This window comes from Dermochelys coriacea, chromosome 19 (genome assembly GCF_009764565.3).
Source record: "Dermochelys coriacea isolate rDerCor1 chromosome 19, rDerCor1.pri.v4, whole genome shotgun sequence".
Lineage (NCBI taxonomy): Eukaryota > Metazoa > Chordata > Testudines > Dermochelyidae > Dermochelys > Dermochelys coriacea.
The window spans coordinates 2,813,573-2,832,923 of record NC_050086.2 but is presented as its reverse complement, the minus strand read 5'-3'; the positions used below and the strand labels follow the sequence as shown (position 1 = coordinate 2,832,923).

The 19,351-nt window shown below is 42.0% G+C and overlaps 1 protein-coding gene across 10 annotated transcripts in view; it reads left to right on the top strand.

The window, feature by feature from the left end:
• Positions 1 to 14,661, top strand: part of THRAP3 (thyroid hormone receptor associated protein 3) — an 81,438-nt gene extending 66,777 nt beyond the window's left edge. For all 10 annotated transcript variants that reach the window (XM_043505886.1, XM_038377316.2, XM_038377329.1 and 7 more), the window contains 7 exons: positions 2,577 to 2,749; positions 3,324 to 3,435; positions 4,931 to 5,015; positions 7,341 to 7,525; positions 10,643 to 10,835; positions 11,501 to 11,653; positions 13,130 to 14,661. In XM_043505886.1, the coding sequence (XP_043361821.1) occupies positions 2,577 to 2,749; positions 3,324 to 3,435; positions 4,931 to 5,015; positions 7,341 to 7,525; positions 10,643 to 10,835; positions 11,501 to 11,653; positions 13,130 to 13,351 (1,123 nt within the window). In that variant the 3' untranslated portion in view covers positions 13,352 to 14,661. The remainder of the gene's footprint in view (positions 1 to 2,576; positions 2,750 to 3,323; positions 3,436 to 4,930; positions 5,016 to 7,340; positions 7,526 to 10,642; positions 10,836 to 11,500; positions 11,654 to 13,129) is intronic.
• Positions 14,662 to 19,351: the final 4,690 nt, after the last annotated feature.

Sequence of the window (19,351 nt, the reverse complement as noted above, 5' to 3'; positions counted from 1 at the left end):
CTACAGCTCACTTCATCAAATGCATCCGATGAAGTGAGCTGTAGCTCACGAAAGCTTATGCTCAAATAAATTTGTTAGTCTCTAAGGTGCCACAAGTACTCCTTTTCTTTTTGCGGATACAGACTAACACGGCTACTACTGTGAAACTAGTCAATAAATGTCAGTTTGCTCTGTGGAACACTAGAGGGAGTGCTAAAACTCAGCAGGAATGAAGAGAAAGGAACTAAGATGGCTGCTAATGGCATGTGAGTCACATGTGAGGACATGCAACATGGATTTTAGGGATTAATATCTGAACAGCACTTTGAACATGCAAACAGTAAGTGATCAGAATTACCATGACAGCGTTATAATGCAGTTTGGAAGTGCTTTAAAAAACAGCCTTTTCTGAGCCACAGGATTTGCTTTTACTGAAGCAATTCTATACATGGGATGTGTGCTGTGGAGATGGTGGATTATATTTTGCTGCAGCAAAGCAGATGAAAAACCCTTACTTTAAAAAAAATAAAATCAGACTTTATATTAAATACACTTTTTAAAAAATCAGTTTAAAATTAAATGTGAAATTATGATAACCTATGTTAAGGCCTAGATTTACCATAATCTGTTAAAATAATATAAATAAATACTGCATCAGTGAGCCTCTTCAGTTTTAATGAGTTCATGGAATATCAGGGTTGGAAGGGACCTCAAGAGGTCATCTAATCCAACCCCTTGCTCAACGCAGGACAAATCCCCAACTCAATTAGGATGCTGCTTTTTTTATACAGAATCGGGGGGAAACAGTGTTGTGTACTGCATTAAGAATCTGTATTTTCATTATTTTTAGTCTGGGGAGAATGCTTTCAGTGAGTGCTTTCAGTTTCTGTTGGGCCAGAAAGCATTTACTTTAATAACTTTTGGTTTCAGTGTAGCTAGCAGGTGTAGCAAGATGATTGTCTTCTGTTGGACTAGTTCATTCAAAGATGAAAAACCCATTAAGAGCCAAAAACGTTGGAAAGCTTGTTTTTCCTCTTCTTGTCTATGAATAATAACCTAGTGGGAGAGAATAAGATCTACTAGTTCTAAGAACGTGAAGAACATGGGGCCAGAGTTTCAAAGATATGTAGATGCCTACTGGGTTTACAAAAGCATTTAAGCACCCACGGTACCTAACTCCCATTAGCTTCAGTGGGAGTCAGGTGCTTAACTCCGGTGCTTTTTTCATCCCACTAGACACTTATCTGCATCCTTAGATACCTTTTGAAAATCTGGCCCATTGTGACCATAAACAGTCCATTCACTCACTACAGTTTATACTTCCTTTGCTTAGTCAGTTTTTTCTTATATATCTGGCACATTTAAGGGAGCTTTATTTAATCAAAAAATTTTAAAATGCTGTTTTTGTGCATTTTTAATTGAATTTCCGTTTTCATCTGAATGCAGCTTGACACAAATCACACGTAACAAAATTAGCACCTAGTGTGTAAGAAATGCATCAGTCACCATTTTATAATGTAATAATGTAAAAAATCTGAACAAAAGTAAGTAATGCTATATAATTGCTTAAATAAATGTGTATAGATACAGTGTATCTTCCTGGTTAGCAAATGGTACCAAATTTAGTGTCAAGGCTACATTTAATGGTAGATCAACATGTTTTAAAGGTCCATTCTCATTGGTGAGTTATTTTCCTAAAGGTTTCTGAAAGGTTATATTAAAGTGCAAATGTAAAAGAAGATTAAAATCAAAGTTTAAAGTTCCTGCTTGGTGCTTTAAATCACTTCCATTTAAATCAGTCTTCTCTGTGCTGCAGCAGGGTGATGGTGACTGCTATTCTTCTCCAGGGATGTAGGGGTGGAGGGTATCCATGATGTGCTGGGAAGGGTTTGACTTGCATACAAGAACTGGGATGCTGGTTGAGCAATACTGGACAGTTAGCTCTCCTGTTTTTGAGCCACCTTTTGTTAATGCTACTCTCTCATCCTCAGTGTGGGTCTGATTGCCCATTGTGGTGAGGCACATTTATTATTAACAGATTCAGCTTTCCTTAGATTTATTCTAGGGCAATATTAAGGTCTTACCCAACCTTTTCAGGGCTTTGAAGATCCTTATTCCATCTTCTGTGGTTGCCTCCGCTGGTTTTGGGATATTTAACACACCGGGGCATCAAATAAATGATGGCTGAGATGAGCTTCTGGGCCTGGTCCTATCCAGTTCTCTCTACTGCTTCTGAGATTAAAATCTAGCCCCAGATGTTGGGGGTGGGAGGGGCAAGGTAAAATATACTTCTTCCTATATAAGGCTGATGCAGACAGCCCATCATTTGCATATTGTAACAAAATCTGGCTATAAATAGGGAAGTTTGTGATGAACCTTGCAGAAAAGAGGAACCTGTAGTTCAGAAGCCATATAAGGGGGCAAACACAGAACCATTGAAAATTGTATTACAGATGACTTTCTAGTAGTATATGAAATGCAGTGGCTGGAATAAGTCCAGTTTATTGCTTTGAAGATTGTCAGCTTGCAGTTTGAAAGCTGCTTCTGTTTAGCATGGTTTTATGATGGTTATATTTTTAAAATGTGTTCTTTTCTAGTCCAAGTGGTTTATTGGCGCAGGAGCGGAAGCTATGTCGTGACTTAGTACACAGCAACAAAAAAGAGCAGGAGTTCCGCTCCATTTTCCACCATATACAGTCAGCTCAGTCTCAGCGAAGTCCTTCTGAATTGTTTGCTCAGCACATAGTGACTATAGTCCATCATGTAAAAGGTGAGTCAAGTGTCAACACATTCTTGGTTGAAAGTTCACCTCTTGCTTCTCCACCCCACTATATCCGTTCCTTGGAACGGTGTTCCATTTATGGTAGTTAATTACTCAAGAGAATTGCTGACCAACAGGACAAGTGATAGCGTAAAATAGCAACCATGTGGGATGTTTTCCCCCAAGTTCTTGCATTTAGCTGTAGGAGGAGAGGGAGGAAGGCAACCTTGCCTACCCTCAAAACTGCAAAATAATACTCTTGCAGCAGACTGGCATGGGATCTACAGATATTTGGGGTAGTCTAATGGATTTGCATAAATTTAGTTTTTGTTTTAAAAATATGTTCATTGTTAAACACAATTGAGGCAGAATTCACCACTGACACAGGCATGTGCCATTTCTCTGATTTCATGTGGGTGGCCTCCACTTTTGCTAGACCCATTGACTCTCATCCGTTTGTCACCTGACTACACATTTTTACTTTCTGAAGCCATTGCAGACGTGGTGGTAGAGCTCACATGCCTTTTCCTAAAATCTGACTTGTATTAATTGTGTGATGTTTCTTCACTGAAAACCCCAACAGAGCATCACTTTGGGTCTTCAGGAATGACACTGAATGAACGCTTTACAAAATACCTAAAGAGAGGAATGGAGCAAGATCAAGCTAAAAACAAGAAGAGCCCTGAAATCCACAGGTGGGGGGTATTGTTTTAATGTTTTTTCTAAAGCTCCAGGGGTATTTTTAAAAGATTAATAGTTAACTATGGGGCATAAATCAAAAATACAAGAGAGGAGCCAACAGTAAACAAAACTTATCAGTCATGTAGTTAAGAACATAGTAATTGCCATACTGGGTCTTGGGCCAGGTCAGTGATTTGTCTAGTTCAGTGGTTCTCAAACCATGGGTCAGGACCCCAAAGTGGGTCATGATCCCATTTTAATGGCATCGCCAGGGCTGTCATTAAACTTGCTGGGTCCTGGAGATGAAGCCAAAGTCCAAGCCCCACCGCCCAGGGCTGAAGCCCTCAAGCTTCGTTACCCCCAGGGTGGGGGCTCAGGCATTGGTCCGGTCTTGTTGTAATTTTTGTTGTCAAAAGGGGGTTGCAGTGCAATGAAGTTTGAGAAACCTGGTCTAGTTTGATTTCCATTCCCTGATAGTACTAGCTGATTCAGAGGACGGTTTAAAAAACCCTGTAAGGACTGTGGAATAATCTGACTCAGAAAAGGTTGTTCTTAGTCCTTGTTGGATGGCTGAAGGCTCTGAAGCATGAAGGCTTATATCCCTTATCAAATTGTTTTGATGATGTGTAATGTAATTGCATGTTCATGTCACAGAAATGCCTAATTGTCTTTGAATCGTGCTAGCTCCAGGCTCCTAGTTTGAGGAAGTGAATTCCACAGATTGATTAGTCCTTTCCAAAAAAAAATTATCACACACAAATTTTTACTCCTTTCACCTTTACATTTCGTCTTTCCATTTTATTGAATGGCCCCTTGTTCTTGTTTGGTCTTGTCACGCACACAATTTTAAACCCACAAAAGTAAGTGACAGCAGTGCCTCTATGACATGGCTATTCCCAAATTATATGAATTTATCTTTTTAAAATAGCCCCTACTTGTATTTCTGCCTAAGGATTGTTGTTTGCACTGTGTGATCATCCATGCTGCTATTTAGACACAGAGAAGTATCACTCTAGGTTTTCAGCCCAAACCCAGTTTAAATTTGCCGGTCTCTTTCTTGCAAATAAATATAACCTCTTTACCATATTTGCAATCTGCTAGATAACTGTTTCTTTGGAGCTATTGGGCTTTGCCATTGAAGTAGGCAATGAAATATTGTACAAGAGACCTGTGATTTGTGGGGGCCAGCACAGTAACGCATGCTCATCAGCTGCCCAGTCAGTCATGGGTAAGAAAACCATATTACGAGGACTTTTAACACACTAATGGTCAGTTCATTAACATAATGCACCTGTTATGGTCTGAATATCAGGATTGTGTGTTACTCTGTATGCACAGCATCTCACTTTCAGGGAATAATGGCCTGCTCAACTTTACTTTAAAAAGCAGTACAGTATGTATATTTATAATGGAGAAACTACCTGTTTTAAAATAGAATTAGGATTAGGAGATCTTGGAATACTGTTTATGGGAAGGCCGTAATAGCTTCATTCTCTGCTTTATTTTTAGGAGGATAGATATTTCTCCCAGTACTTTCAGAAAACATGGATTCACTCAAGAGGAAATGAAGAGCTCCAGAGAGCCTGGCAACAAGGTGAACTGTTGATCTGATCAATAATTGAACAAAATGAGTGCATTGGGCATGAACTTAACAGTGATGTTTTTGTTTAAATTACTCTCTACTTAAGTTTGTGTTTTTCTTTTAAGGATGGGCATAATTCTAAAAATGAACTACAAAGGGTTAATTTTTATTAAAAATGTATCAACAACCTTTGTGAAGTGGTTAGAATATGGTAAATGACCCCAAAGTCAATTGAGGTGAGCTTGAGAAAAAAAGAGAGGATATTTGGAACAAGTGCCCATGATGAGAGAAGAGACTTTTTGTGATATTTTTCTGCTTGTAAGTATTATTAAATCAATTGTATACATGCGATATTTCCAACCATGTTTTCAAAAGACATGCATGTCAAAAAGGAAAGTAAAAATAAATCCATATCTAAACCAAATACACTATTACTAAGCAGATAATAAATCTTATTCTAACACTTTACTGTATCATTTCTGTTGATTGCTGTTGTTTAACACTCAGCACATAGAACAGACCCTTGGGAATCCAGTATATTAGCTATTATGAGTAGAACAGTGTTAAGCCATTATACAGTCTATAAGCAATTATAAAAATGGTTTAACCTAAAATGTTACATTTTTGGGGTTTTTAACCTTTGTTTGTTCAACTTCATACATATTTACAGTGAAGAGATTTAAACAGTCCTGCTGAAACCTTACTTGTTTCATATATTTGTTTTTGATTTTTTCCAAACACACTTGTGGCTTGACATGGACGATGGTGAGATGAATTTGATGGGCCTGATCTCTGAGCGCCAGCTTGGCAGTGTGTATAAAAAACATGGTTTTCAAACAGCTCTTCAGCCCTTCATGAAACAGATGTGCCCTCACAAATGCAAATAGGTGTCTGCTGCGCTACATAAGGTTGCTGCTGCTGATTTTGTCACTTACCTATCAGCCATCGTGTTGGGAGCATTTTTGCTCTGAGTAACAGTTAAAGCCCTTTGCCTGGGGAAAGCAGAAGAGCAAACAATACAAACAAAGCACCAGCTCCCACTCCTGCTGCTAATTGAAATTAATCTTTATTTAAACAAAAAAGTGTTTAGAAATTCATGTAAGTAAAAATTTAATAGCTAGAGAATTACTAATCTCTCTCTTTATTTAATTCAAGACAAATCTAATCATTTGGTGCATGTTGCAAATCCAGTCGTGTAGTTCCCAAGCATAGCACTGTGTGCAAATACTCTAGAGCCTACTCAGTTAACCCAATAACTATTTTCCTTTTTCAAAGGAGAATTTCTTAATTGGAAAATATTAAGACAAGTGTTACACACCCAGAAAATTTCCTCTGGTTAACTAAATGTAAAAGGTTATGCCTAGTGTTGAAGATTTTTCTGCATACAATTGACTATACTATTCTTGACTGTGCCTTTTCTGGTTATTGGCTATTTTCTCTTCTTTTCATAATGTAACTTACATTAATAGACCTGCTAAACAGACACATGGAGGGGAAAATCTTGTGTAGAATGTCCCTTGGTTCTGTGAAATAAAGTGCAACTGGTGTGTCATTCATTGTGAAGATCATTACTAGTAAGGATGTTCGCTTTCGATTTGAAAGCGATTAAAACAAGATTCTGAGAATATTCATAGTTCCCAGAATAAATTCAACAGCTGCTTTTCTCTGGCCTCTGTGTAACTCCACCACTTGACTCAGTAACCATGATGTTAGCATCACATCTTCCAAGTGGCAAATAGCTATTGCCCCTCTCTCTTTCAGTGCTGCCGTCAGGTCTAGCACTTCAAAATTTCTTCTGACATTTAGGGAGATGGGTCTGGTCCCTCTGAGGAGTGAGAAGAATTCTGTTACTCAGTGGCAATCCCCTGGGAGACACAAGAAACATAAAGAACTAGGGTTGCATATGCGTCCCAGTTGAGTTATACGAAATCAGTTGGACTTGACTTCCCATTAGAGGACCGTTAACCACTAACGTTCTCAATTTTCACTGGCTGTGATACATAATCCAAGTTAGTCTTTGGTCTCCTGATATGCTCTCTTCCCTTCTCTCCTCCCCCATTCCCTCCCACCCCTGTACTATCAAGCTATGTTTATAATATTTTAAAGGGGAAAAGTGTGTGTGTGTGTGTATATATAATACAATATGTAGGAAAACTGAAGACTTCAAATGAAGATTTTATATTCTTGTAGTGAATCATTTTGCATTTTTAAATGGTTGGTTTATAAACTCATGCCCTCCAGAAATCTCTGCAGACAGTAGCAAAGTAATGGTGCTGAAGTCTTTGATAAGCTGCTAAATCTTTCTTTTAAACTCTCACCCATTCCCTGCTTTTGCAGACTGAAGGGAAATATAAAGACGACCCAGTTGACCTGCGCCTTGATATCGAACGTCGTAAAAAACATAAAGAAAGAGATCTTAAACGAGAGAAGTCGAGAGAATCCATGGACTCAAGAGATTCAAGCCATTCAAGGGAAAGATCAACTGAGAAACCAGAGAGAAGTCACAAAGGATCAAAAAAGAAGTATGTAGAAGGCTAATCTTCACTTCTTTATTGCATGATCCCTGCCACTTTTATTGTGATTGGAAACAAGACCTTGCATTATGGAATTGTGTGTAGGGTTGTTGATTAATTGCAGTTAACTCACATGATTAACTCAAAAAAATTAATCGCAGTCAAAAAAATCAATTGCGATTAATCGCACTATTAAACAATAGAATACCAATTGAAATTTATTAAATATTTGTTTCAGAGTAGCAGCCGTGGTAGTCCGTATTCGCAAAAAGAAAAGGAGTACTTGTGGCACCTTAGAGACTAACAAATTTATTAAAGCATAAGCTTTTGTGAGCTACAGCTCACTTCATTGGATGCATTCAGTGGAAAATACAGTGGAAGATTTTAGGAGGCTTATTCCTTCACCCACTCACTTCCCTGGTCCTTCTCGCATGAACAGAGAGCAACAATACCCAAAGTCCAAAGGTGCAAACAATTCAGTGTTTGTTGGGGTGAACTTCCAGCAAGCATGATTCCAGTTTCCTTCCTTAGTGTCCCCCTTCCCAGTTCTGACACCATAGAGCCTTACCCGTGTCCTTCCCATTTTCCGCCCTCTTAGCAAAACATGATTCCAATTTCCCCACCCGTCTTCCCTGTTCCATTTCCCCCGCTTACTTCCTGATTGACTGCAGACTATATTTTCCACTGTATGCATCCAATGAAGTGAGCTATAGCTCACAAAAGCTTATGCTCTAATAAATTTGTTAGTCTCTAAGGTGTCGCAAGTACTCCTGTTCTTTTTAAATATTTGTGGATGTTTTCTATGTTTTCAAATATATCTATTTCAATTACATCACAGAATACAAAGTGTACAGTGCTCACTTTATATTATTTTTTATTACAAAATATTTGCATTGTAAAAATGATAAACAAAATAAATAGTATTTTTCAGTTCACCTCATACAAGTACTGTAGTGCAATCTATCATGAAAGTAGGATTTACAAATGTAGTTTTTTGTTACATAACTGCACTCAAAAACATCTGTAAATATCTTGCAATGCCAGTTACAACAGTGACATGAATGTTTTCACTTTCAGGTGACATTGTAAACAAGAAGCAGGCAGCATTATCTCCTGCAAATGTAAACAAACTTGTTTGTCTTAGTGATTGGCTGAACAAGAAGTAGGACTGATTAGACTTGCAAAAAGAAAAGGAGTACTTGTGGCACCTTAGAGACTAACAAATTTATTTGAGCATAAGCTTTCGTGAGCTACAGCTCACTTCATCGGATAGCTCACAAAAGCTTATGCTCAAATTTGTTAGTCTCTAAGGTGCCACAAGTACTCCTTTTCTTTTTGCGAATACAGACTAACACGGCTGCTACTCTGAAACCTGTGATTAGACTTGTAGACTCTTAAGTTTTACATCGTTTTATTTTTGAATGCAGGATTTTTTGGTACATAATTCTATATTTGTAAATTCGACTTTCATGATAGAGATTGCACTACAGTACTTTTTTTACAGTACAAATTTTAAATCAAAAATTAAAACTTTATATTCTGTGTTGTATTTGAAATTAATATATTTTAAAATGTAGTAAACATCCAAAAATATTTAAAATAATTGGTATTCTATTGTTTAACAGCACGATTAATCACAATTAATTGCTTGATAACCCTAGTAGTATGCCTGCTGCTGTACCTAATAGAGCTGAGTTGTGCTTGCCTTCTGTGATTAGATGCAGAACTACAAAGGGGAAGTGCAGCTATCGTATGTGTTGAATAATCAGGGGAAACAAATTAAGTGGCTGCTTGTGCCAGGATGAACAAATTACCTTTTTGTTTTGTTATTGCCTTCACTTCACACAGAATGGAGAAATGCTGTCAGTGACTCCACTGATTTGCTCTTAGGTTCATTTTAATACTTTCCCATTGGTTCCATTTTCCTTTTAACTGATGCACAGAGATTATTTTGGCACTGTGACTAATTTGTAACCGAGAAGAAACTTTGTGATGTGTTTTTGAGTTCACTGGACCAATAGGTGACTTAATTTTTAAATAAAATATCTTTACTGCTTATCTATAAGCTGCTGGCTTTTGAATGACACCATGTCTGTCAAAGTTGGCAAAGAAATAGTCTTTTAGTGCATATTCATAAATTCAGACAGAACTGGCAGGCTGGGCCCTGATCCATCAAAACTTGTGTTTGCCATGAATTATGAGTTTTCCCATTAAAGTTTGTGATCATTCATGTGCTTCAAGTTAAACACACGCTTAAGTGCTTTGCTGGATCGGGGCCCTAGAGCAACAGCTCAGCCTCATGGAATTGTTCTATAACATTCTTCTAGCCATGCAATTGCTGACCATTTTATTTCCTCTTATAAAGGTACAGTTTGCAAATCTGGTCATGTCATGAAGTGATGTTATCTTAAATTGAAATTTCTCCTATAACAGAATGCAGCTGGATTTCTTTTACAAATGTGTGTCATAACTGGAAACGCTTAACAAAAAGAGCCTCTTCAACTGAGTGGATTTTTTTCTCCTATAATGATGCAGGTCGAGATACCTACTGGAGAAAGGAGGCCTGTAGGAGGAATAAATTAGTTCCAGCTGCATAGCGTTACAATAGGTTTAAAGACTCTATGATCAGAGAGCACAGCCTGGTGGACAGGACCCTGGACTCAGGGGGTCAGAAGACCTGGGTTGTCCTGTTCCCAACCTGCTGTGTGAGCTTAAGGAAGTCATTTCCCATCTCCTCTTCCTCTGTCTCATCTGTTTAGTCTGTAAGCTCTAGGGCAGGTACTGTCTGTGTTTGTACAGCATCTAGCACAATGTGGCTCTGTTCTCAGCTGGGCTTCAGTTTGCTACCTTATTACAAATAGTGTAAGCTGAAAAGTGTCAGATGCCTCCTTAAAATTTGTGTATGGTATTAAGAACGAATCCTGGGAAAGGAGCTGCCCTGTGACCTCTCAGAGCTGCACACTGTAGCTGATTCTGAGCCATTAACTAACTGTGACTTTGGCTGTGCATGGACATAATAAGGGATGGCATAGGCATGATAGCGTGACTTCACAGCAGAGACAGGACCGTACCAAGTTAGTGACTACACTGGTGATTTTCTCTCCCCCCTCTCAATCCCTGGTACAGGAAACACAGGAGAGTGCGTGAGCGATCCAGGTCTTCTACTTCATCTTCACAATCTTCTCGTTCGTACAAAGGGGAGGACTACCCAGAGGAGAGTGAGGAGAGGGAGGAGAGTACCACAGGGTTTGACAAATCCCGGCTTGGGACAAAAGAGTTTGCTGGCCCAAATGAGAGAGGAAGAGCTAGAGGGACCTTCGTAAGTTACCCCCTAAAAAACAACAGTATAAAACCTTTGCATAAGACTTTGTGCAAATTGCTGCTTTTACCAGGTAAAATGTGATCTTAAAGGTGACTGGAAGTACACTGGTCTGGTGGTGATTCTGCACTCTATGGTGGCTCTCAATCACCAGCCCAGCATAAATTCTGGAGCTTGAAATTGGCAGTCTTGTTGATGATGCCTGAGACTGTAGCCAATCCAGTAGGCTCTAGTGTGACAGTATTTGCTCAGCGGCACTGACAGGAGTAAAGACGAGCTTGTGTCAGAGAACTTACGATGAAGCCATTTTAATGACTCTTCTGGCTGCAATTGCACTGGTTCCTTTAGAAATAGCTCATGTTTTAATTAAATAGCCCTGCTGTGTTTGCACATTGTATGTGTGAAATGCCTTCCCTTGCACTCCCTGCACATGCATATAAACTGAGAAATAGCTGTGTACTTCCAGGGGTAGCTATATGATCAGAGAAGGTCAAAAATTTTAATAGGTAATGAGAGTATAGGTGTTTGACAGTCTTCTTGTGGCTAGGCTAAAGGTATTCTTGGGAACAGTTATAGCTCCATGAAAGGAAAGACCTAATGCCATTTCTCTAAGCACTTTTCTCTCCACCCCTCTTCTTTTCCTCCTCTGTTTGCGGCTACTCCAGTTCAGAGCAAGAGGCAGAGGGTGGAGCAGAGCCACCTTTTCGGGAAACAATAACAACAACAACAGCAGTAGCAGCAGCAATGACTTTCAGAAGCGAAACAGGGATGAGGAGTGGGACCCAGAATACACACCCAAGAGCAAAAAGTATTATCTGGTATGTTTCTGAAGAACCATGGTATGTATGAACATGCCTTGCTGTGCATTCTGTCTGCTTTTACAGGTCACATGTAGTCTTCAGGGGAGAGAGAACCATCAAACCATCTAAAATACCAGTTCTGGGATTCTCAAATCACTGTCCCCCACAAGAGGCCTCTAGAAATCTTTACTTGCATCTAGGGAGCAGTTGGCTCTGAGCCTTGTAGAACTGTTAGCCATTAACCAAAATCTGGAGGGCCCAGTACAAGGACATGTCCTTCATGAGCAGTACGGAAACTTTAATATGGATATATACCTATCTCATGGAACTGGAAGGGACCTTGAAAGGTCATCAAGTCCAGTCCCCTGCCTTCACAACAGGACCAAGTACCGTCCCTTATTTTTGTCCCTAACTGGCCCCCTCAAGGATTGAACTCACAACCCTGGGTTCAGCAGACCAATGCTCAAACCATTGAGCTATGCATCTCAACCCTCTGTATAGTGCCTGCTTCTTTTGGGATTGGCTAATGCGATTTACTTTTATTGCTGGCTGTAGCATTCTTTCATTTTCTATCGGCTAGTCTGGCAAAATCCTGCATGGATTTCTCTCAGCTTCATTTTTGAGTTAGTGTCAGCTTTAAATGGCTTATTTTCACCAACCCTTCCCCCTCCCCCCCATCCTGTTGGATATTTGAGATCCCTCTAATCTTTCTTTACAGTTATTATAAAGGTCATATGTGGCTTAGCCCTAAATCACTCTTGCTGTCCCTTCTTCCGCCCTGTCTTCTGATTGCTGTTGAAGACATAATCTTTTTTATATATTGTGTCGGTCTCTACTTCACTCTCCTAGATACAATATTCTGGGTCATGTAATCAGTCTATAAACCTAATCAAAATTAGCTGTCCCAATAACATCTTTCTCTTATGCAAAATGTTCCCAAAAGTTTTAAAAAATGTATTGTAAATATAACATACATGGTCAAAAGAGCATCTGAAAATGTGTGCGAAGCTTTTTCAGAAGAGTTAGTTAGGTGGGACAAATATAACTGCATGTAAAATCCTCCATAAAATAACTTCCTAGTTGTAAGTACAGAATCAGCTGCAGGCCCACTGAGTCCGGAGTGTGTTGGTGCCACCAGTGTCCTTCCTGGTCCTGAAAACTGCTAAAAGCTTTGTGCCAGAAAAAGAAACACACATGCACAAAAATAGAGGGGAAAGTAAAGCATGCTTAGTGAGCAATGCCCTTCCAGCCTCAACCAGTGGGCTGCTATTCTCAAACACAAACATGTACTTGTACTCCTTTTATGTATTGAATTCACTAGTCATCTGATTTGACACACATTGCCTAAACAATAAGAGGATCTGATTTGTGCTGCAGTATTGCACAGCTTAAGTCGGTGTTATTTTAGGGGATGATATTGTGCCTTTTTAAGTTTTTATTGATGAAAGTGATTTGTGAGTGTTGTCTGACCTGGCTGATTTCTTTCCTGTGCAGCACGATGACCGGGAGGGTGAAGGTGGTGAGAAGTGGGTGAACAGAGGCAGAGGCCGGGGTGCCTTCCCCCGAGGGAGAGGTCGTTTCATGTTCAGAAAATCGAGCACTAGCCCCAAGTGGGCCCACGACAAATTTAGTGGAGAAGAGGGAGAAATCGAGGATGATGAAAGTGGAACGGAGAATCGAGAGGAAAAGGACAACCTACAGTCAGCTGCTGACTAGCCAGGGAGTCTGCATGTCCCTGAGCACCCTGGCAAGGAGGAAGAAGGTCCGGCAAGGCTATGTTGGAGTCTCTGCCAGGGTAATGCTGATGTGCTGAACAGAGCTCTGCCAAAGAGCTTTGAAATTATCTTAAGTTAACTGCATTTTTAAATTCAGCCTCCGTACATGTGGACTGGGACTGATCACTTACATGCGGATCCACTCTTGGAGTATATCTTTCTTCCCAAAGACTTTACCCGCTGGACTGAATAAGGTCCAATATCAAGTGTGATCCTAAATTTTGTCTCTTGTTTGTGACCTTATTAGATGGTCAGATATTTTTTGGCAACAGTCTTTGAAGACGATGTGGATTTCAGTTTGTGCCCAGCTTAACCCAGTATCTTGACATTTTTTTGTTTCTCTTATAATTTGAGATGATAAAGGTGGGGATTAACTCACCTGTTTATTTTTCTTCTCCCCTCTTGTGTATTTTGTTTTTTAAATTCATATTCTGCTTATTTTAGGCCTTTACGTATGTAGTAACACCAATTAAAGATGGCTAATTTTGGAAACTATTTTTGGTTCTTATAAGAAAACAATGAAGCACGTGAATAAACATCTAAATGTTAACTTGGAGTTGGGACCAAACTGCTATGATTATTTTTAAAAACTAATTTTTGTATGTATCAGTTGAGTTTAGAGCCTTTTTAAAACCACCTTATTTTTTTCTTTTATGCTGAAAGTTAAAGTTAGCATGGCAAAAATGCACCCTGCTCTTCACCCATTTTAGTGTGTATGCTGGTAGACCTGGTTCTTGTGTGCTGGAATCCCAAGCTGCTTGTAGGCATTGTGTGTATCCTCTTTGCAGCTGGTTGTGAACTTGAACGTTCTTTCCAGGTTAACATAGTTTTCTAAAAAAACTTCTGAATTCTACTAGGTTAAAATATATAAAAGGAGAAGAATTTTTTCAATATTTTTATTAATCTTTTTCTAAAACAAAAAAGCAAATCCCTCCAGTGCTGGCTAAGGAACGTTGTGGTTTAATTTACCTTCAGCTTTACATTTACAATGTTCTGAAGAGGTTTAGCAAATAGCTCAGTGGTTGGTGAGCCTGTAGGGAGGAGAGGCATATTCATGCACAGGTATGGAGTGTGCACATGTTGTAAAAAGACACTCAGCCTCTTCCCCCCTCCATCTCTGCCTTCTCCAGGATTGCTGGGCCTCCCCCAATCACCTGCTAACTATAGTTTGTTTGACTTGAACAGTTCCTGTTTAGTAAATCCCTAAAGTTTGTTTCAACTCCTCATGCAAATAAAAATACAATAAAATAAGCCATAGGTGTAACTCCAGTTTGTTTCTCATGCTGAGTACGGGGCCTCCCCTTGCACCGGAGCTTTGCCTTCCAAGTTGAGAGGGGAAGCCAAAAGTAGTAAATGCTGTGTCCAGCAACAGGGTAGACTCCTAGAGCAATTTATGTGCTGTTGGAAATGGAGGCTTTAAAAACTGCTGACTGATCTGGAAGAGACAAACTGGAATCAACCACAGTGACACAAAGGGGGGAGGGAATTCTGAACTGATGCATTTGTGGTTGTCTCCATTGTTCAACTGTTTTCACTGACTGCTGGTTTAAATAAAGTACAGAACAAGAAATTCCTAAGTCACGTGGTTAGCTAGGTGTGGAGGGCTGTACTTAGAGAGATAAGAAGATTGACAGCGTTCCTTATTTCATTCTATAGTGTAGAAACAAGAGACCTGATCTGAGGAATACAAGCCTTCTCCATGCACTCACTGTTGCCTATATTATTTCATATGTTATTTTGCCGCAGTACTAAACTAACACATCTAGTAAGGGATTATTTACCCCATAGATTGTACAGTACAGATTAGATACAGTAATCGGGCACTAAGTGGTTATTTGTACCTTGAGTGCTATACTTAATGGTGATCAGTTAAAACATGCCTCTGCCTAAATGATTATGGATTTGCCCACTGGGAATTGTTCACTGCACAGTCCTGGCCAGGACACTGCTGACTTTCACACACAGCAAGCTTTCTCTTTCACAAAGACATTGTTTCTTAAGCAAATGAAATTCTCAAGAACTGGGGCAGGTTGTTCTTGCTGTAGGGCGGGAGCAGCACTGGCAGATACCATTGTAGCGAACCGCATTCACAGCACCCACCCTGCTTTTTCTTGAAATATGGTTCTTGCACATTCTAGATCACATCCATTCTAACGCTTAAACTCAGAGCAATGATGTTAGAATATTAGTGAATGCATCCAGAGGGAGTGTCTCCTGCATCTGTCACCTGTCAGCTAGTTTCTATCTGCACCATCTTTTTAGCGTCTGCAGCAGCATCTCACCAGTCCAGTTCTTGTCTCCTGGGTTTTATTGGAGTGATGAGGTTATTAGAGCTACAGGCTGAGGAGTGTAAAAGTTCAAAGGCTTCCTTTTCAGGCTGCAGAGCTTTTCTCTTTGACTTGCTAGGAGTGGTAAAAAGCTCAGCAGCTTTAAAAGGCACTCAGAGTATTGTGGTACTGTCTGATGAGAGAGACTTATGACTGGGGGAGGTGGAGGAGAAACCATCCACCAGCATGCTCCAAAAGTGAGCTTCCTTGGTAGAGAGAGACTGAAGCTATAATTGGGCCCCACGGTCACCAATTGTTTTCCATCAATAAAATGAACAGTGCAAATTTATAGCTCCATAAACTGGCAGAGAATGAATTGGTAATTCCATTTCACTGGTATCAAAGTTGAAATATTCTCACTGATGTCACTAATTTAACCCCTGAGTACTTGAACCAGAGCGATGTGGTGATAGGTGTGCTCAACAGCAGCATTCGTGGCTAACTTAGAACTGTAATGTCTCTGAAAGTTACAAATTTAAACATGAAAATGTGGTTACCCCCAAAACTATGGGGTGCAGTCATGTAAAAAGCTGTTAAACGTGCCCACAAAACCCAGATCAGAAACCTGTCACCTCGCAGAACCTGGGTATTGTAACACCTAAATAGGAAAGTAACAATTTTCATCCCAGATCACCTATTGGCCCAGTATCCTCTTACTGCGGCTGGCCAGGACCAGCTGCTTCAGAGGAAGGGGCCAGAAACCTAATGTTGTAATTATCTAATTACCTTTCTGTGCAAACAGAACAACACGCACACACATACACTTGGTGCTTTAAAGGGCCAGTTTCACAAACCTGAAAACAATTGAGCCCAATCAGCGGGGAAAAATTGAATCAGAAAAATGGGTCAAAAGCTAGTGAACTGATTGCCCTCAAAATGCAATTGTAAACGGGGAATCGCCAAGTGAAACTGCCTTCTGGATCTTCTGTCACAGCTAAAGTCAGTTGCTGCTACTTCTAGTCTGACATCACCTTGCAATCAATCAATACGCGTTGCGCACACCACTTTTACAGATGCTCTGCTAGGTAGATTCCAGCATGGCAATAGTGATAGCAGCTCCGAAGGGTGCCAGGGCAGTGAAGTCAGGGGAGAACCGGAATGATTCACATTAAGGACAGTTCGCAAAAAAAAAAAGGAGTACCCGTGGCACCTTAGAGACTAACAAATTTATTAGAGCATAAGCTTTCGTGAGCTACAGCTCACTTCATCGGATGCATCGTAATGCATCCGATGAAGTGAGCTGTAGCTCACGAAAGCTTATGCTCTAATAAATTTGTTAGTCTCTAAGGTGCCACGGGTACTCCTTTTCTTTTTGCGAATACAGACTAACACGGCTGCTACTCTGAAACCTGTCAAGGACAGTTCTGCTTTTAGGACAGGCAGTGGCCAAAGCTCTGGAGAGGAGCATAGGGACCACGACTGCACTGATCTAGATTATTTACCCATGTGTATGCAGCCACGGGGGAAGAGGGCCCAACCTGAGCAATCCAGGGTTGCTGGAGAGCAGCGTGAAGGTACTAGCTCTGTAGTTTCAACCTGCAGCCAATGAGCCATGTCCCCTGAGACAACAGCATGGGTCAATTGCAAAGGCCAGGTCAATCCTGAATCCTCAGTCCGAGGCACCTGCCTGTGGGGAGAGGGTTCAGTGTCTGAGCTGACATCTTGGAACTTCTCAAAGACAGCCTGGAAGGCAATTAGGTGATCTTGGTGGGAGGAGGAGGGGACCAACCTAATAGGTCATGCAAATGGGGTAAGATGCAGGAGTTAGGCAGGGCGCTGAGATGGTGGAGAAGGGGCTCTTCTGTTCCTTGTCCCTTTGCCAGACTGAGGTTTAATCAACCCAGGGATGTATGTCATCAGGTGCTATTTATTTTCCTGTATTTCCTTCCAGCCTTTGCTGTTTGCTCTGTCACTCTTATCCAAAGCAAATGTCTCCCTTGCCGATGGGTGGGTGCTTCCTGCTCCACCCTCCCCAGTTGTACCCACCCCAAACTCGTGGGACCATGCTGCGGGGAAATAAACGCAGAGGGGAGGATGGGCTCATATAGTTAAAGTTTCTTTAATAAACCAACACAAATAAATTAATCAATGTAAATAACCCTGAGAACAACATGGCTCAGAGGTAACATGAGTGGGCCTGGCCCCGGCACTCCGTGATTGCGAGGGGGCTCATGCCCCCCAGGGGCTTTTCAAACTAAATCACAGAGCAGAGCCAAGGGCTACACATCCCAAAATCCCAGCTTGGCGCTCTGTGAGCAGCAGCCCCTGACTGTCAGCCACGTGCCCCCTCGACGGACAGAATCCAAGAGCTTAGCAGCCAAGGGGCTGGGCTCATCTGAAGATCTGGGCACTTCTTTCGGTGCTGAAATGGGCAGCAGAGATCTAGAGGCACATGGAGGGGTCTCTCTCATCTGCCCTCAGACTCCATGTCCAATGGAGATGGTAGAGGGACAGGAAACGGGAGTCTTGGGCTGTGGATGCAGACATCCCTGGCGGCTCTCGCCAGTGACCTCCATCAGGGCCCCCCGCCTCAGGCAACTCAGCCGTCTTTTAAGCAGGATCGATCCCCTCTGGGCTCTTGGCAGGACTCAGCTAATGGGGGGGGAGCAGCTCTCAATCTTGGGTGCTTGGGAACAAACCCCAGCCCTGCTCCATGAGGCTGCCGGCGCCTGGCCTGAAACGGTCTCACCTTAGCTGAGCTCACGCTCCTGCTAACCCTGTTAGGCAGCTGAGCCCAGCCCTGCAGCTGGAGAGGTTCTTACAGCACGCTCCTCACCAGGAGCTGAGCACCTTCCGCCAGTGCACGACCAACCCATCTGGTGGGGGGGTTCCCTCCACAGGCGAAGAAGCGGGCGCAGCGGATAGTCCCTATGTCAAGCCCTGACAGCATCCTCAGGCCTAACCCGAGTGAGCTCTCGGTGCCCCGGGGTTCAGTAGGGCTCCCTGCCCCAGCCCAGCGTGGGAAGGAAAGAGGCTGTGCAGCGAAGGCTAGCATGCGTGCACGGTGACAGCGAGCAGTGTCAGCTGAAGTCCTCACTTTGTTCCTAAGACAGAGCCCCTAAATTCAGCCCTGTCAGCACACCTCCTCCGCCCTTCCCTGGCTCCAGCCAGCCACAGCAATGGAGTGCATTTCCTCACACGCTAGCCGGAGGGTCTGGCCCCTCAGGGACTTTTCACAAAATACATCTCATGCTGTTGGACCAACCGCCCCGGGACGTTGCCACCAGAGCCACTGGGGGAATTACCGGGCCAGGCTGATGCACGAGCTCCCAGTTAGGCACCGTGCCATGGCTGTACCCCAAGGGGAGAAGCAAGAAGGGGCTCCAGGCTATGCTCCAGAGCCACTCGCTGTGCCTGCCCTTCTCGAACAGCCCTGGGGAGCAGGCAGCCCAACACAGCTCCGGTGGCCTGGGGCTGGGTGCCGTTAACCCGCACAGAGCAGAACACTGCCCTGACTCACCGGGCAGCTGCCTGCCTGGAGCACAGAATGCTGGGATCCCCGTACAGCGGCTGGGCCACCCGTCTGCCACAGCCGTAGCCAGATCTAACGGGCTCCTCCCAGCCATGTCTCTGGGCTGCAGCCTGTCAGGCTCTGCTGGGGCGTCCGTTTGCAC